The sequence below is a fragment of the Maniola jurtina genome, chromosome 17 (assembly GCF_905333055.1).
Source record: "Maniola jurtina chromosome 17, ilManJurt1.1, whole genome shotgun sequence".
In the NCBI taxonomy this organism is placed as follows: domain Eukaryota; kingdom Metazoa; phylum Arthropoda; class Insecta; order Lepidoptera; family Nymphalidae; genus Maniola; species Maniola jurtina.
Genome location: NC_060045.1, coordinates 11,174,453 through 11,187,981, shown reverse-complemented (window position 1 = coordinate 11,187,981; position 13,529 = coordinate 11,174,453). Strand labels below are relative to the sequence as shown.

The following is a 13,529-nucleotide window of genomic DNA, read 5'->3' as shown; positions in this document are numbered from 1 at the left end:
ACAAACTCAGCACCAAACGATATAGATTGCAAACCAGCCACATCAATTCCACAGTTATTTCACTATTCATGGAAGATCTATAGGATTCCTTTTGTTATTACATTATACAAAGTTTTAATTGTCATACTTTCAATACAAAATCGAAAAAAATACTCAATTGGCATACCCACAACACATACAATGTTTACTTGAGAGTGAATAATTGGTGAAAATACAAGCAAGGTTTGTGACACAAAAAAATCAGTCCATTTATCCCACTTCTGATGCGGGAGAAGTAATTAAGAAAATTAAGACATTTTCAAATTTTTTTAAAGATTAAATTTTTTGATTTTATGTAAAAAAATGCCTCTAAAAGATCGATTTATTTGACAAAAATAAAAAGTTAAGCACCAAAAACAAAAACAAAAAGTTAATGAAAAAGAACCAGATGGACTATTTATATATATTTAGTTTAATTAGTTATGGTATACTTGAATTTAAACACCAATAATTCACAATCGAAACTCATACAAACAAATAGTTTTTTTAATAGATTATTACAATCAAAATAAGTCTACACAATATTTTTTTTTACGAATACACTTTAATTTGTAATAACATTATTCGAATAATAATAGAAAAAATATTTGACGTACATATACATAATTATTATTTGTGGTTTTTAAATATGTAAATTATGTGAGTCATAATATTAACCGTTCTAGTTAGACAGTAGACTTAAATGCAATGCGGTGCAAATTTTGTATAGTAACTAACCATCGACACAGAGATTCCAAATTAAAATTTTACCTCCGATAACTAAGTTTTGGTGAAGGGAGCAATTTTAATTAAGAATATCTCTAACCACTTTATACAACGTACAATTATCAAAAATAATACTTTACAAGGAATGATAAATAGACAATAAAATATCACTTACATAATATACTCGTACGTCACTTTTGCGGCCTTTCATGTCGATAGTTACTGTGTGTGTACTGTGTGAGTGTGTGTGTATGTGTGTGGGACGCAGACCTATGTGAACAACGTTAAAACAGATAACGGTCATATGTTACTGTCAGAAGTTATTGTCCATCAGAAAAAATTCTAAATGCCTGAAGGCACTCTGCTCATACATTTTGTACTATGCCTCACAGAAATGCCGCACACTGACAGAATTTTGCCAGATCAGACGTAAGCTTCTGATGTTTGCAGAGTAAGTGCGACAGAAAGTTTTCTGACAGATTACTTTCGCTAAAATGCGGTCGTCATTATATTTATACGTTACGAGGCGGTTTAAACCTTTAGCAGAGTGAACTAGAGTGAGGGGAACTCTCGGTTTGATCCTGAATCGACGATAGGTCAAAAATCAGGCTATGGTAACGTAAAGTCAAAGAAAAATAAGGCTACTTTAGGGCTACCTGCGTCAAATATCAGACAACTGCCCATGACAACGAAGCCTCGACGTTTTGTTAGAAGTTCCCTAATTGTCGTGAACTGTTCCTTTAGTCACATCAGATATAGTTTACGAGGTTTAAGCATTCACTTTGCATATGACTAATATGTCATAACTCATAAACCTGTAGAGCGTCAAGTGAACGACTTTTTAGGTGCTTTAGACCAGGAATAAATCTAAGGGCGTTTGAATTGCGCAGATGTGGCTCTTTCCTAACATTTCTTTTCGGTATGTAACAGTAAGAAATTCGTTTAAGCGCGTGGAATTAAGCGCTAAGGAATTTCAGTAGTAGGTATGTCTTATAACACAGGGTCTAAAACGTATGCCGATAAAGAAACGAATCGAAACGAGCGGAGTTAATCATTCGATCTCACTTACACATTGTACCTGTGTATAATGTGCGAGGGAGACGGAATTATTAGCGTCGATTCATTCGGTCTGAGACACTGTCGTTCAATTAGGACAGCGCCTGTGTGTTGTGTGTAAGTGTAGTGTTGTGTGTGATGTGTAAGTGTAGTCTAGTGTGTAGTGTAGCGTCGTGTAGCCTAGTGCTAGGTGCTAGGTGTGCGTCAGCGTCAGTTGAGCGGCAGGCAGAACATGTGCTGCAGCAGCGTGGGCTTGCGCGGCAGCTCCGAGCACACCGAGTCGTAGTCCGACGACGACGAGTCCGGCGCGTACCCGTATGCCTGACGAGGAGAACAGTACAGAGTGACGAGGAGAACAGTAGAGAGTGACGAGGAGAACAGTAGAGAGTGACGAGGAGAACAGTAGAGTCAGTAGAGTTGCAGTTGCGGTCTACATAGGCTTGCGCTTGACGACAATCATAGTTGATAGAAAGCAATGATGAGATCTAGGTTGGAGCGCGGTTGCCTTGAAATTTTTTTTTTTGGTGAGTGATGATGATAGAAGCGGGCGACTATCCAGACATTGCAACTTGGGCGGCTGACAAACGATGTAAATATATAAAATCGAAAATTTGTTCATATGGGAGAATGCTGACAATACTAAGAATAGAATATCGAGTGAAGAAGGAAAGATACCGGTAAATTCTGAGGTTCCATGTTAATGACAGATAAAAATTTGTTTAACTCGTATACCTGCGGGTGTAGATGGTGCGAGTGCAGGCGGCAGGCGTGCTGTCACACGCAGTCCTCCAGCGACATGAGCAGCGGGTTCACGTACTCGAAGCCTTCGAACTCCGACTGGTCGATGTCCGCGATTACAGTGCTGGAAACAAACAAATTATATTGCCAGTTTGCTAAAGCAACTGAGCTAAAGGTGTCTTCTGCGTGTTTCATAACGGAAAACCACGAGCAATAAATCTAGAGGAAATTCTTCAACATTTTTTCTATCGTGGGACAGCCGACAGAGTAAAGCATCTTGTTTTCGGTCTGGGAAACAGCCTTGACGATTCACTTGCCATTTAGGTTTATTTATCAATTATTATTTATTATAAACTTCACTTAAAAAACAATTTTTTTTTAAATCTCTGTATAATCTTGTGTAGTGTATACTGACTCGTTGTCGGGCGTCAAATGCACTGGTTCGTCGGTGAACTCTGGCGGGAAGTTCGCGAGGTCACGTTCGCCCTCCAGCCGCGGCTTGAATGGCGGCACCACTTGCTTTTGCTCCAACTGGAAACAGAAAAACGCGATGAGACAAGCGCCACGATCGTGTACTATAACGTATGTCTAAGTAAGAGACCTACGTCCAGTTAAGATGACGAAGACGAAGGTAAGCGGAAGGGCCGTGAAAAGTGACACAATCAAACACACATACATGCACGCATGCACGTACGCACGCATACAGCCACATCTACCCACCCAACCAGCCATCCAAATCCACACAATCACTTCAACAAAGGAGAATGGATTAACTTCAGCAAAGATCTTGTATAAAATGAAATTGAAGTACTTTGAATTGTTTTCTCTGGATATACTTGCACTACTTACAATGAGCCGAGGTTAATGAGGAACAGGAACCATTGATCATCTGTTTATTTCGCTTGTTCCTTTTTATCCAAGACTAAAATAATCTAGTATTTTTTACATGGAATCCTTTTATATATATCAGAATGTGTGGATTTAGAAATTAATCATAAGTAGAAATTTAAGCTTGAATATTAACCTATAGGCTGTAGTAGCAATAAAGCTGCCATTATATAATGAAGCTATATGGAAAAGAATTATTTCAGAATGCTTGAACATAAGAGTCTAGTCAAAAGTTGAACTTACCATCTCCCAGTCGATGCTCTTGAAGAAGGGATGGTTGACAATGTCCAGGAACCCGTTCTCGCTGCAGCCGAGCCTCTCCGCGGGGTTCTTGTTAAGGAAGCCCTTCAGCACTGACGCGGCCTTCACTGATAACGAGCGAGGGATTCGGATCGTTTTCTCTAGGATCACCTGGAAATCAAAAACAAGTTGGTATTGTAGTAATACAATAGAAAATACGCAAAAAAGGAAAACTGTAATATAACAAATTCTTATGAGATTCTGGGCAGTCTGTTCCAAAACTAGGTTTGGCATTGTAACTTATTTAGAATACACTCCAAGTTATTATTATTTCAAGAAAAATATTCAGTTAAGAAGAAAGAAAGAAAAACTTTTTTTTTTGGTTGATTAACGGCGTAAGTTTGTAGGATTTTACCCATTCGAAACCAGAAAAATCCGTTTTGTGGCCCTGGCATGAAAAATTGTGAACAAAACAGCTGTCTGATACTGAAAGACAGTAGTTGACAGCCGAAAGGAATCTGTTTATTTTACTAGAAGGTATCAGGACTTCGTCTGTGGTGACGTTTGCTGGCGCGCGTGTTGTGACTTTTTGGAGTGTTTTTTTTGTTAAAACTGACTGGAAAGCGCTCTAAGGGGGTGCCGTGCGTATGTTGGCGAGCGCCGGCACAGACGGGGTCCATACTTGTATAGTTTAGCTAACTTGTTACAAATAACTACAAACTTGACTTTGGCTAATCATTGTAAAAGCCAGACGAGAGAGAGAAAAAAAAAAGAAGGTATCAGGCTTCAACAACCAGTCCCATGAAACGGAATGATGCGCCCACAGATCCAGTTGATCGTGAACACTCCAATTATTGTAATGGGATCTGTTGTTAGGCTCACCTGGAACAGATAGTCCTCAGTGTTCTGGTCCGGGTTGTCGGCCGCGTGCGCGATGTCGAAGGGCGACCTGCCCGCTAGCATCTCGTACGTGAGCACGCCGAGCGCCCACCAGTCCACGGAGAAGCCGTACTCCTCCCCGCGCAGGATCTCCGGCGCGATGTAGTTGGGCGTGCCGCAGAACGTCGACGTCGTGTCGCCGGGCCGGACGCCCTCCTAAAAACAACAGTTACTTTTGTTATAGCCTGTTCACAGCAAACGTCCAAGTAGCAGTATCAGTGACCATGTACTGCGCGTATTCATCTGATGCCGGACTGGTGCGCCAAAAGACATTTTCCAGCAATTCATTTGATGATTGACTGAAGATTAACGATTGTCAGAGTCCGTCAAAAACTTAGCATTATTATTATATTATTACCCTAACATAATCCAATGCCAATAACCTTATCTTGTAATTTTAGTGATTTAGTATTTTTAAATCCGCATTGTATAGCGTGCAAAACTCGGGTCAATGCCCCGCCTACGACGTAGCATTGACTTCGAGTGCCTTATTTTTTGAACGTTCGTTAACGTTGACCTCTAGCGTCAGTCAGATGTTTACTTGCAATATATTGTGAATTTTCAAAAAATACAGGTTTTGTGAAAAAAAATCGTAGTTTTTTTATGGTATCTTAACAATAATGACTAGTACTATCACCTGTCTTCGTTTTTGCTAGCGTTCTGGTTAGACTCTGTATTATTTACTAGCCGATGCCCGCGGCTTCGCCCGCGTGGATTTAGGTTTTTCGAAATCCCGTGGAAACTCTTTGATTTTCCGGGATAAAAAGTAGCCTATGTGCTAATCCAGGATATTAACTATCTCCATTCCAAATTTCAGCCAAATCCGTCTGGTAGTTTTTGCGTGAAGGAGTAACAAACATACACACACACACACACACACATACAAACTTTCGGCTTTATAATATTAGTGTGATGGTGCGGTTGGGTTATTTACCTTGCACATGCCGTAGTCGGTGAGCTTGATGTGCCCCTCGTGGTCGAGCAGCACGTTGTCGAGCTTGAGGTCGCGGTAGATGACGCCGCGCTCGTGCAGGAAGTGCAGCGCCAGGGAGATCTCCGCCGCGTAGAACCGCGCGTGCTCCTCCGGCAACCGCCGCTGCCGCTGCATGTGGAACCTGCGGAAACATTACCAACTTGATAGCGATCATTGAGTGGCTGTTGTTGTCTTGCACGATCTGTGTTTCATCTCAATTACAACCCGGGTATCTTCAAAACGAGAGTGAATAGGCATCTTCTAGGTAAACGCGTCCCACCACTCAATTGAAAAGAGCAACCGCCGTGTTTCTTGCTGGTTCTTCTCGGTAGGAACGGCATTCAGAACCAGTGGTAAATTATTTTGCACGAAACAAAATTATAGGGTGAGCAAAAAAACTGAATGTAAGCTTCTGAAACTCTACTAAGTATAATTTAGTATATTGTTTTGATTTAAATCACAATTTTTAAACTCAATTTTAGTGCACTTTTAAGCTGTTTTGCTTGGAAATGAATTCATCGAAATCATGAACTTTGGACTTAATTGAGTAAATAGGCAGTTTAATTTGGCAGTATGAGTTCAGATTTGTATTCAGGAGTCAAAAACATCCAGCTTAAACACAATTTTTTTTTATCAGAAGCGTAATTAAACAATTTTGTTCGCCAGCTTTTGTAAGAAATTTTGTAATTGTAAGTAGTTTTTTTTTTATTAAATTTATACGCGGAAAACGCGGCTTTACTGCTAATAAACAGCAACAAAAGATTCATACTTACATAAGATCTCCGCCACGCACAAACTCAATAACGAAGAACAGTCTACTGGGCGTTTGGAAGCAGGAGTGTAGCCCCACCAGGAAGGGATGGTTGGAAGCGGTTTCGAACACGTGCTTCTCAGTCTGCACCCAGTCTATGTCCTCGTCATCTGTCACTAGCGCCTTCTTTATCACCTTCATCGCGTACACGCGTTTCGTTCTCCTTAGTTCTACCATTAGCACCTGTGAACACCATCATTATCATTACTAGCCCATCACTATAACTGAGAACGGGTGTTAGAATGAGAAGGGTATAGAGAGTCCATCACGCCAAGTGCGGATTGGCAGACTTCACACACCTTTGTGAACATTATGGGCAAGTTTCAGGGATATCGGTTTCCTTACGATGTTTTCCTTCACGATCAAAAGCAAGTGAATTTAATACCTGCATAAAATATTCATAGTTTATTTGATTGTTATTCGCAAACAGCCAAAACACATTTGCCGGTATGTAATAGTCAAACGCGTGCGGTAGTTTTTTTAATAGCGACAAAACAAGCAGACAGGTCACCTGATGTCAAGTGATTACCGCCACCCATGAACATTTGCAGCACCAGAGGTACCGCCGATGCGTTGCCGCCCTTGAATAACCCTATGCTGTAATCTAGTGGGAATACCGTCGATGGGAGGAGATAGAAGTGGTATGCTATATTGTAACGCACCTTGGCATATGAGCCGCGACCTATAACTCTGATGAGTTCAAAGTCGTCCAACGAGTACTGTCGTTGCGAGCCGGGCTCTAAGTCCTCGTTGCGGACGGGGGCCGGGGGCGCCGGCGGCGTCTCCGGCAATGGCGGCTCGGGTTCCGCGCGAGAACTATAACCAAAACGTTTCTTTTCAAAAATTCATTATTTACATAGGGACTTTAAAGATCCGTTCAAAAAGACCGTCTGGGAGAGCATCAGAGAGCGTTTTTTCACATAGAGGTCATGCACCACTCTGGCCCGGACCACAAACAGAGCCGGTCAAGTCACTATGAAGTTATATGTGCTTTTGTTCCTTTTAACATAATTTTCAGCCATATTCCTGTAGCATTTAGTACTCTATTTTAATCTTTACGGACAGACAAACACGGGTGTGAATCTTAGTTATAAACCTAAAACCCAGCTAACAATAGGTCCAACCTAAAATACTAATAGGACCTAATGATGAAAAACAAAGTCTTACGAGTAATTAATTAATCCGCAGCATACGATTTTGGCTTAGCTTACACTCTTTAGAAGACGTCTTCGTTAATTTGAATAATTATGCTAACGTATTTTTCAAGAAAGCACAACCGACTTTAATTCCATTAAGACTCAAATCTCATTAGAGAAATGGATAGCCTCGGTAGTCCAATAGACTCGAGACAAAGTCCTACAAACTTGATTACTCATAGTTTCTGTTGAATGAAACTCTAAATACGAATGTACGAGAAAACTTTCTAGTTTAGTTTACAGTTACACAGCGAATAGTAATCTATATAATCAATTTGGGATACGGGATTCTAAGAAGTTTCAATAAATAAAAAATCTATTATATCAACTTGACACGCATACAACTACGAAAAGCAATTTAAAACTATGAAAAAAATGATAGGGTACAATTTACGCTTTCCTAATGGTGCGGGGCTGTATTATTGGGATTCGGGAAATGATTCTAGTTTGAACAAATTTTACGATAGTTAGTCGAACGTTTTGTATTTGATGAATTTTTAAATAAAATCTGGCATATCAGCCGGCCGGCAACTTTCTGTGATAATAAATAATTCTCCCTTTTTTATATTAGATATCCCAGAAATCAAAGAATTCCCGCGGGATTTAAAAAAAACTTAATTCGCACCAACCATTCGGGTTAGCACGAATGTTCGAAACGATACTATTGCCGCCGACCTCACGATTTTCGAAATCACAATCATTTGTGCCCGATATATATATAGAATCGAGCCGTATAACCTCTAAATAATATTGGTACTTTAAAAAGAATAGTGAATAGGCACCTTCTGGGCAGGCGAGCTTCACCTTAGGCTGCATCATCTCCTGTTTGGTGTGATTGCAGTCAAGCGACAGTTTTTTTTTAATAACTAAATGGGCTTGCCATTTAGTTATTAAAAAAAACTGTCGATTCATTTTAAAAATGTTCATGTTATTACTTACCTAACAGAGGAAGCTCTGCCGAGTGTACTTTCTCCATTCGCATCGTCTTTGACTTCGATTGGATCGACGTGCTCGTTGGAGCAAGGTTTCTGTACAAGCTTGTGACACTTTTTATGCACGAGCAGCTTGCACTGGATGCACTTAAAGCCCTGTCGCCCAAGGCCCCAGATGCGGTCTTGACAGAAGGCACAAAAGGCTCGCTGAAATTTAAAAATAATAATTTAAAGGTGCGTACTGAGCAAGAATTCGCCTGTGTAGGCGCGGCTGAGTAGGTAGCGAGCATTACATTTTCCCAAAGAGAGGAAATATGAAAATAAATATTCTTCAGAAAGTAGTTTAATACTTGAGATAATGCTCTTAATACATACTCCATTAAAGCGTTTCGTTTTAAATATTAGGTATGTGTCCTTTAATTTCATATACGATTAGTAGCTATCTACTGGAATAAATAAAAGCAGTCAAGCTTTTTGATTTTGTTTTGTAACGAATGGATACATAAAAAAACGAAACATCCAAGAGGGTCACATTTCCGATTCCAGAATAAATTTTCATTATCAAAGGAGAGGGAATGTTAAAATTTATGACAAGAAAATAATATTCTTTAGAAAGCAGCACAGTGTTTGAGATAATTCTCTTGATACTCACTCTATTAAAGCGTTTGGCTTGAAATATGTGTCCATTAACTCTGTAAAGTTTCCGCCACCGGCGAGCGCCGCGCCTGTAGATGCTGCCTGCAACCGTACGGTACAAATGTTAGCCTTTATCTTTATTCAACGACCTTTTTATACCTACATTTGGGGCTGCGCTATCATAAATTGCTGGGAAACGTTAAGTGCAAAAAGTGGAATAATTTGCTTGGAGTTATGTTGCCATAAGTCCAGTAAATTGTGGTTCTACTTATTCGTTCGAAAGTTCTTTCTACAGATGGCGCTAGGTATAAAGAACTCTGATCTTGAACCTGTGCAGTAAGTGAAATGTCAGTCCAATTTGGTGGCGACGTGAGGTGCGATGTCGTGGCATTCTATCTGTCGCTTTCCGCGCATTAGGAAAATACAGCACCTTACACTGGCCACTGGTACTGTTTCTGAGAACAACTAAATTTTAGAGTATTCACTATTCGCATCTTCTTACTAGTGTAATATAAGAAGGACAGATACAGTTTGAAAATTTAAAATTAATTTAGCAGATTTAAAATTAATTTAGAGCTGTCAAACTTCGTGACTTTAGCAACCAGTCGCGAGCCTGTAGCGTGCATACACTAAGAGTCTTTAAATATAAAATTCATGTTCCGTAATTTTTTTAGCAATAAAAGATGCAGATACTCTTAATTTAGTTTAAACAACTGATTCGGCGCCACTTCCCGTTTTCTATCACCTCTTTTTACCTGACGCCAACTGCATGCGACAACTTGACTAGAAAGGACGAATTTCGTGAGATTCTTTTTGGCGGGCATACACGAGCTCTTTGCCTTCATTCAACAATTTTTTGATCAAAGCTCTTTGCTTGTGCGAGTATGTAGATACCTAACTACCTATTGTTAACCAGAAACTCACTGTACTTAAGGCTACCTGCCCATTAAAGCGAAAAGGAGACGAGTTGTACCGACGAATTTTTTTTTTTATAGGGCATACCTGTCACCTCTCATAAATCTGATAGGTTGAAGCACTCACGTTGCCGTTTTGCTCAGCTAGTCTCCGCTGCAATGGACAGGCAGCCTTATTCATATTACTCTTTCTGAGTACGGAGTCTTTCGCTTTTTTGAATAGGTACCTATGGATTTTTTGGCATAAATATCTTACGATTTCAAAGTAACTTAACTCCTGTATATTGTTCATGCTATTGGTTTCAATTTTAAAAGATAAAATTAATGTTTGATTAAAACACAAAGTAGTAGTAGTGCTAAACTAACCTCAAACGTACCCAAGCCATTTTATTAAGGTCATCATAATATTGCCAAATATTACTTATTTATTCATACACTCAACTACTAACCGCACAAAAAAACAAATAAATATATTTTTTTAATTCTAATCTGTAAATAAATATAATATATAATCGATATAAATAAAAACACCTGTCATAAGTTTCACGATCTCCAAAGAACAAGACATGGAGGGGACGCAGCATGGCACCAACTAGCGCCTATCAGTCTTATCGATATCTTATCGAATTATACGAAATTCATACGATTAAGGACGATTTATCGGTTCCAGTTAAAATGCTTGAATTGGAAAACCTTTATTATTCTCTATATCTTCTCAGTAGGAACGGCATTCCGAACCAGTGGTAGATTATTTTGACGATTCGAAAGCACTTGTAAAAGTTTTATTGAATAAAAATATTTTGAATTTGAATTTGAATATTATAAAAAGGCTGAGGGCATGGTGTGGTAGCGTTCACTAGGGAAGGTCTATGTTCAACAGTGGAAGTTCGTCGACTACAAGTTAATATGGTGTTGGTAAAAAGGAACTTTTATTTATAGTACGCGACAGATTGAGATGGCAATCGGGGTGGGCAATGAATCGACGTGATATTTTGCATGGTATGGTTAAAGGCCTGAAGAGTAACATAGGCACCTTTTTATCTCGGGAAATCAAAGAGTTCCCACGGCTTTTTACAGGCCTTCCAGGACAAAATTGCAAAAAACATCTAGTATCTAATAAGAAAATGCTAGGTTTTGCATATCTAAGGTTGTTTGGTTACCTAGGCTAGGACTTAGGACGGAGTTTACCAGTACGAAAACGAAGTGTTTTGAAAATTATGTTATGGTTAAGAGGTAGCCTGACTTTTTCTTTATTGGAACCATTGCATTCATCTACTGCGTAACCTAAAGCAACAAAATAGAATTCAAAGGAAAGCAAAATTTTAATTGCTATAAATATTCTACGTAGCACATATAATACTAAAGCGCAAAACTGTTGACTTTGACCTAGAAAGTCCCTTTAAATAATAAATACGTACGTACACCTAGAAATTTTCGAGCCAACTGCACCGTGTGCAGGCGAAAATGATCGTTATAACTAGCGCAACAATGGCGAGAATCTAAGTGTTACGTGGTGGATATGTTTTCAAGAATAATTTAGGGAGATGGTGTTGTGTTACCTTGTCTCTACGGCAGAATATTTTTCTGCTAAATATAAGTAAAACATACTAAGTATGTATGTCTGCATATGTTTATAGGTACGTTCTATGAAGCACCAAGCGTTATTTGAGAAAAACAGCAAAACTATACTTTAGCGAAACTTCGTTCGCACTTGAAGATTTTTCAATGTTTTTTTGTGCGACAAACGCGAGTAGAACAAAAATGTTGTAATGATGATGTTTTATAAATAAAATATTCAGGATGCCTTTGTTTTTGACTATATTTTTGAAGCAAAACGTCTTATTCATTTTGATTCAAGTAAATTTTAACAAGACGTGCTTTTGAAAAGAATTTCCTACTATACCACTAGGTACTTGTAGTTTGGAATGCCAATAAAAAAGTGAATATGTGTTGAAACTTAGGTACTTACGTACATCATAAATTGTTAAATCCCCTGCGACCTGGTAGAGATCGGTAGGCCGCCAATTTTAGCTATCTACTTTTATTATTCACGTTTATTTTAGTGTTGTTTGTATTAGGTAATTAATTTTACCTTTTGGCGTACAATAAAATATACTTCATTCAATTCATGCATTCATTTCATGAAAACTGGTAACGAATAACGAAAAAGTTGTTTGTGTGAAGCTTTTTCGTTTCCAGTAGGGGTGTTGGTAAGCAGTAAGCAAGCACAAACTGAACTGGCATGTAGTTGTGTCGAGTGCCTTCGCACTATGATACAAAATACCGAATACGAAGCGTTTTTGTTAGCTGAGACTGAGGTGTTTTATAAAACCTGTGTACGTTTTTTTGTTACGAGAGTGAACTTTTTGTTGTTATTCTCAAACTTTCAACTATGGAGTTATAAGTCCACCAACAGACTTATCATATAACAAAACGGGTTGCGAAGCTGAAGTGGCAATGGGCGGGGCACTTAGTTCGAAACAGAATAGACATTGGGGTCCCAAGGTGCTAGAATGGCGACCTCGCACTAAGAGAGCGCAGCGTTGAAAGCCGTACTTAGGATTCAGACGATGGAAAACCGTGGCGTATGGAAAGAGACCCAAGTCCAACAGTGAACGTCTATCGATTGATAACGATGAAGCTTTGATCCTATCGCCAACGATTTGGCGATAGGATCAATAATAAGAGTATCAATAGGAGTTCTAAGTTCAATCTAATCTATGCGATCTCTACCCACACAAAAATGTAGACAGCGACAAGTAAATTATTTCCCTTTCTTTCGTTTAAAACGTATAACGCAGTACTTAAAAACCTTGCGTACCTATTGTTTCAAAAACTAGGTAGTATATAAAGACAAAAGGAATAGTAACGAAAATATAATGTAATAAAATTAAAGTAAATGTAAATGTAACTTGACCGTATTCGACTGTAGCGGAAGCACTGTTAAACACTTCAACCCTTTCATTTCACTAAAAAGCTTTTATTCTACAATCCCCGTATTTCGACTCTCGTTCCTTCAATGAGTAAATACTTAAAGGCTCCTCATTATAGAGATGGGACGAGTATTTTTATTTAAACTCGAGTCAATCGAGTTTGACTCGACTCGGTTCAACCACGTTCAACTACATTGCGTTAGCGATGGATCTAAACCATTTAAAGTCAAAAATTTAGTAAGTACCACCTAGCAACTGCAATCTAATGGACGACTGCTTAAGCGGTTCTAGTACCTTGTTCGGCGAAAACCTGCTCATTTTATAACTAACGCTTTTGTTATTAAAAATCAGAATATCCCAATTGCTCCACATATGTAATAATTGAAGATATATACATACATATAAATATATATACAATACATATATTTATAGTGCATGTGTTGCTAGAAATTGTCCGTAAGGAACCGTTTAGGGGAAGTGAATGTAATATTTTTGATTTACATTTAAACACTTTTGATGGTACTTCTTT

At 38.8% G+C, this 13,529-nt stretch overlaps 1 protein-coding gene across 8 annotated transcripts in view; it reads right to left on the bottom strand.

The window, feature by feature from the left end:
• Positions 1 to 311: 311 nt before the first annotated feature.
• LOC123873817 (atypical protein kinase C) overlaps positions 312 to 13,529 on the bottom strand; it is a 260,236-nt gene continuing 247,018 nt past the window's right edge. For all 8 annotated transcript variants that reach the window (XM_045918882.1, XM_045918880.1, XM_045918876.1 and 5 more), the window contains 10 exons: positions 9,170 to 9,255; positions 8,525 to 8,724; positions 7,052 to 7,205; positions 6,352 to 6,572; positions 5,540 to 5,720; positions 4,549 to 4,761; positions 3,670 to 3,837; positions 2,954 to 3,069; positions 2,533 to 2,662; positions 312 to 2,121 (listed from right to left, as the gene is read on the bottom strand). In XM_045918882.1, coding sequence (XP_045774838.1) covers positions 2,575 to 2,662; positions 2,954 to 3,069; positions 3,670 to 3,837; positions 4,549 to 4,761; positions 5,540 to 5,720; positions 6,352 to 6,572; positions 7,052 to 7,205; positions 8,525 to 8,724; positions 9,170 to 9,255 — 1,427 coding nt within the window. In that variant the 3' untranslated portion in view covers positions 312 to 2,121; positions 2,533 to 2,574. The remainder of the gene's footprint in view (positions 2,122 to 2,532; positions 2,663 to 2,953; positions 3,070 to 3,669; positions 3,838 to 4,548; positions 4,762 to 5,539; positions 5,721 to 6,351; positions 6,573 to 7,051; positions 7,206 to 8,524; positions 8,725 to 9,169; positions 9,256 to 13,529) is intronic.